The sequence below is a fragment of the Dendrobium catenatum genome, unplaced genomic scaffold (genome assembly GCF_001605985.2).
Source record: "Dendrobium catenatum unplaced genomic scaffold, ASM160598v2 fragScaff_scaffold_483, whole genome shotgun sequence".
Lineage (NCBI taxonomy): Eukaryota > Viridiplantae > Streptophyta > Magnoliopsida > Asparagales > Orchidaceae > Dendrobium > Dendrobium catenatum.
The window spans coordinates 462,841-467,747 of NW_021318945.1; the positions used below are offsets into that span (position 1 = coordinate 462,841).

A 4,907-nucleotide genomic window follows, 5' to 3' on the forward strand; every position below is an offset into this window, starting at 1 on the left:
ACGTTTGTTTAATGCAATATCTGTTCTTCAGTTGAAATGAGATATTTGTGTTCTTTTCCTGTTTACTTCTAAGAATGAGTTGAATGCAATATATGTTTGTTTTTCTAAAGAAATTGCTTTTTCTGTTCTTCAATTGAAATGCAACAATATATGGGAAAACAAAAATCGTTTTTCCTGTTTAATTCTAAGAATGAGTATAAGCTCAGTTGAAATGGAACAATGTAGTATAAGCTCATTACAGTTTTGTTTAGATCTCAATTTGAATTAGTAAAACTGAGCCAGAATTTGCTTCTAAGCTACAAAATAAAGCACGTTTACAAGCTTATACTTAAAACGTCAGAAAATCTATGAGCCAAAATTTGAATTACAAAAATCGCATAATATTAATTCTGATTCAAAATGAAGCTCGTTTACAAGCTTCAAAATCTATGAGCCAGAATTTACTTATAAGTAACAAAAAACTTGGTAAAGCCAAAATGCTCGAAGCAGATATTGTCCACACTTGGTAAAGCCAAAGCACGTTAACTTTAAAATACAAAAGTTAGAAGCAAAATATAAGCACGAAATAGTTGATTATCAGCCACGATCAACACGCCTAATCGGGATTTTTTCACGTGGAGAAGATATTGTCGGCATTTCAAAGGCATCATCATTTCCAGGTCCGTCGCCATTTAAAGGGTTCTTACATGTGCTTCTATGGTGTCCCCACGAGTTGCATCGTCCACACTTATGACTCATTTTTGTCTTCTTTGTAGTTTTCAATAAGTTTTTCATTCTTCTCTTCTTTGGTCTTCCACGAGGCCTACTTGATATTGGAGGTCCAACCTCCTCTCCATCACTAAGTATCGACCATTGATCCTTCCCTCGTAGTGTTCCTATCGCTTTTTCATAAGTTATTCTATATCTACTTGATAAAATGGAGTTAGAAAGTGAAAGTAGCAATGATAAATAAAGTTGGAAAGTGGAAACAGTAATAATTAAATTGTTTAAATGAAAACATCATTAATAAATTGCAAACCTAGATGTGTAGTAGTGATCGTCCACATAGCTATGCCATAAATTGTACTGTTTTGATCCAATGAATGATGCACCATGCACCCATGGAAATCCACTCACTTGCCAAAATTCACAACTACAAATATGGTTCTCAATATCAACCTCATGTCTTTCGTATCTTCCTTCAACCTCAGCCTTGGTTGGAGTTGATTGGCGAATAATAAAGTGATCTTTCATTGTTGTGACATCTCGTAGGTATTCCTCAACGCAAGGAACAAGTGGCCCTTTCCAAGAACTACAATTTAACTTCCTTTGGGAACGTTGCTCCATCATCATTCCTCTAACCATGTCGATTAGATCCACAACTGGCTTACTCCTAGCCTCTTCAACCCATGAATTGAAAGATTCTGACATATTATTTGTGCTGTAATGATTTTTAATATGGTGTGAAAAAGTGGATTTAGACCATTTACATGTCAAGCCAACCAGGTATGAATATACTCTAGGACTTAGGTTTCTGATGTCTTCAAAAGATGCATTGAAAATGTGCTCACTAAAACTATTTGTGGTTGTCCAAACCAACTTCTGCAATTTTTTCCCATCTTCACAGCGGAAGAATTTCTTAATGTTCTTCCATAGGTGTCTCATGCACACCCTATGTTCGGCTTTTGGAAAAACAACCCTTATAGCTTCACCAAGCCCTTTTTCCATATCAGATATGAAGGCCAAATGTTCTATTTCAGAACTAAATGCTTCTGACAAATTTTTTAGAAACCACTCCCAACACTTCTTCGATTCATATTCAGCAACAGCAATTGCAATTGTGAAGAGGCCATTATTCCCATCAAGACAATTCGCAGATAGTAGAACACCTAAATATTTTGATTTCAAATGGCAGGCATCAACACCAATTAAATATCTACAACCAGAGAGGAAACCATCAATGCAAACTTTAAAACTAACAAAGAATCTCTTGAAGGATTTGTTGTTGTTGTCACATTGATATGTAATATGAGAACCTGGATTTCTTTTGAGTAATTTAGACCTCAACATTGGAACCCACTTATAGTTCTCATCTATTGATCCAAACATTTGATCTCTTGCTAGTGCCCTTGACTGCCATATTTTCATGTAAGGTAAACTCAAACCATAAGTAGTCTCCAAGGTATTACTAATGTCCTTTGGTGTGATATCAGGATTTCTTTTGACAATGTCTTGGATTTCTTGTGCAACCCAACTTGTAGTTGCTTGCTTGTTCCCAGCTCTATTCACCCCTGGGCATAAATGTATAGGATGCAATTTTTTCACTTCAAAAGAATGACTATCAGAACATAACGAAGCTCTTATCCTCCAAGGACAACCACGATATGAGCATGTACCAATAACTCTTGTTTTGTCACTAGCCTTAATCTTGATATCAAAGTTATGTATTATTACATTGGAACGAATGACTTGTTTGAAACTGCATGAATCCTCAAAACGCGATCCCACAACTAGGGAATTATCCTCTAAATCAGGACTTTTAATAACACCATCAGAAATTCCACCAACTAAATCATCATGGTTTGTCATTTTGTTGCCACTAAAATCATGCATCTCAATATGGTCACTATCACAAGTCATACCCATATTTTCTTCAAGCTCTTTCACAACGACAACAACCTCCATTCTATGGGAACCAGAAGAGTAGGAAAGCATGTCCATTACATCAATATCACTTATAATGGGCATGTAATTTTTAGGCGATGTACCATTAATGTGATAGTGTAGGTCATAAGCATGACCCTTTAGCCACGGGCATAGAGCTTCGGTTCGTTCTTTCAGTAAGCACAAATTGACATCACTTATCCGAAGCTTTAAAGTTCTCTGGTTACCACAAACATATTTTAGCCTGTTCCGTCCCTTGACTGCACTCCAATATCCTCCATATTTGAACACAATATAACACAAACTATTGAAATCCATATCTAGCACAAAAGTAAAATGAGAAAAATTATAAGTTATGCTAAAATACTTATTAATCAGAAAATTTCAACAATTTTCCTATTATCACTTATTTAAACAAGCTTCAGTTCGTTCTTCCAGCAATACAAAAAACTTATCTATTTTTATTTGAAAGATTTTTCTTCACAAATATCACTAGCTGGATGGAATTTTGTTGAAAAACACAGGACGATGGCGGGCAGTGTATTACCGAAAATGTTCAAAACACAGAATCAGGGATGGCGTGCAGTGTATTACCAAGAAATGCAGGGTATTGCCGAGAAAGCAGACACCAGGACGATGGCGTGAGGTGTCTCGACGGGAACAGAAAGGGACGATGGCGTGAGGTATCTCGACGGGAATAAATGATATGCTTTGTTCTGGGATAAAATGAGCAAACGCGACACACCGGTAAATAACATAAATTTTCTTAGAGAGAAATTATAACAACCTCCTTGCAATTTTCCAAAAAAAAAAAAAAATTACATGCTTACCATTTTATATCTATAATTTTATATATCTAAAATTTCATTTATTAATATTACACTTATACCACACGATACCCTATTACACATCCTTGCGGCCATTATCCGAAAGAACTAAACCAAAGACTGAGCTCAAGCTACCGGCGCAGGGACACCGGAAATGGCGGCCCTCTCGGCGATGATGCTTCCGCTTGCTTCCTCTCTATCCACCTTCATCCGAGGCGAGAACACTTCTTCGTCTCTCCCGACCTCTCTCCCCCTCTCCCTCTCTAACTATTCTTCAACTTCTCCAAAGGTTAACCCCATTTCCCCTCCGAAACGTTCAATCGCATCTTCCTTAATCTTCTTAATCTCTTCAACCTCCTCCTTTTTCTTTGATTCAGCTCAGAGGGATCAGAATCCAATGCGTTCGAGTCGGAGGTGTGGAAATACCTAACAACAAACGCGTAGAGTTCTCGCTGCAGCACATCCACGGCGTCGGCCGAAGCCGTTCTCGTCAGATCCTCTGCGACCTCGGAATGGAGAATAAAATCACTAAAGATCTCTCTGAAGATGAGCTCATCCAACTCCGTGATGAAGTTTCCAAGTATATGATCGAGGGAGACCTCGTAAGCTTTCATCTTTTTCATTTTTGTTTCAATTGCTTTGTTTGGACTACTTTTTTTCGTCATTTTAAGATATTTGGCGACTAAATTGGGGAGCAGAAACGTTTCAATCGGCTGGCGATTGAGAGGTTGAAGGAGATCCGATGCTACAGGGGGATTAGGCACCAGATGGGGCTTCCGTGCAGGGGCCAGAGGACGAAGAACAATTGCAGAACGCTCAAGGGTAAGAAGGTAGCGGTAGCCGGAAAAAAGAAGACTAAGTGATGGTATCTTCTTCTACTATTCTGAGTGGATGGTGTATGTCTCTTGTTATTATTTAGTCCAATTCTTCTTCTACCTGTGGAAAGGCTACCAAAAATTCTTTATGAGACCTCTCCAATGGAATTATCTTGATTTCTAGATTCATTGCCTTTTTTTAATTATTTTAAATGACAGTTTTGCGCTCTATATTTCTTGATGACCTTCTTAATTTCAATAACACTCCTTGATATTGCTTGGATTTTCAAATGTACTATGAGCTACAAAACAGGATTGTTCTTAGGGCTGCCTGAAGTTAGAATACTTATTATAAAAATGGTGAAATGTGCTAGATTCTTTTAGATGTTAGAAATCAAGTAATATTAGTTTGAACTTTGCACAACCCTTCAAAACCCCTCGAAGGTACTGATTGAGATTTCACACACAAAAGTAAATGAGAATAAAGTAATTTTTCTATAACAGTTTTTTTTTTTCCGAACAACTAATTGAGCCGTTATAAACATTTAACATTGAACATATAGAAAATATTCCTTTTTAGGCATGGTCTTTTTGAAAGCCTTTCATGATAATTTTTTTTAGG

At 37.0% G+C, this 4,907-nt stretch overlaps 2 protein-coding genes across 2 annotated transcripts; one reads left to right on the forward strand and one right to left on the reverse strand.

Moving 5' to 3' along the window:
* Window positions 1–576: 576 nt before the first annotated feature.
* LOC110111074 lies at window positions 577–2,961 on the reverse strand. The gene is made up of 2 exons (XM_028694407.1): window positions 1,019–2,961; window positions 577–904 (listed from the first exon to the last, which is right to left on the reverse strand). Exons 1-2 carry the CDS (start codon window positions 2,959–2,961, stop codon window positions 577–579), a joined length of 2,271 nt encoding a protein of 756 aa, XP_028550240.1.
* Window positions 2,962–3,550: 589 nt separating this feature from the next.
* LOC110111078 (30S ribosomal protein S13, chloroplastic) lies at window positions 3,551–4,466 on the forward strand. The gene is made up of 3 exons (XM_020842777.2): window positions 3,551–3,759; window positions 3,848–4,072; window positions 4,169–4,466. Exons 1-3 carry the CDS (start codon window positions 3,625–3,627, stop codon window positions 4,331–4,333), a joined length of 525 nt encoding a protein of 174 aa, XP_020698436.1. The 5' UTR covers window positions 3,551–3,624; the 3' UTR covers window positions 4,334–4,466.
* Window positions 4,467–4,907: the final 441 nt, after the last annotated feature.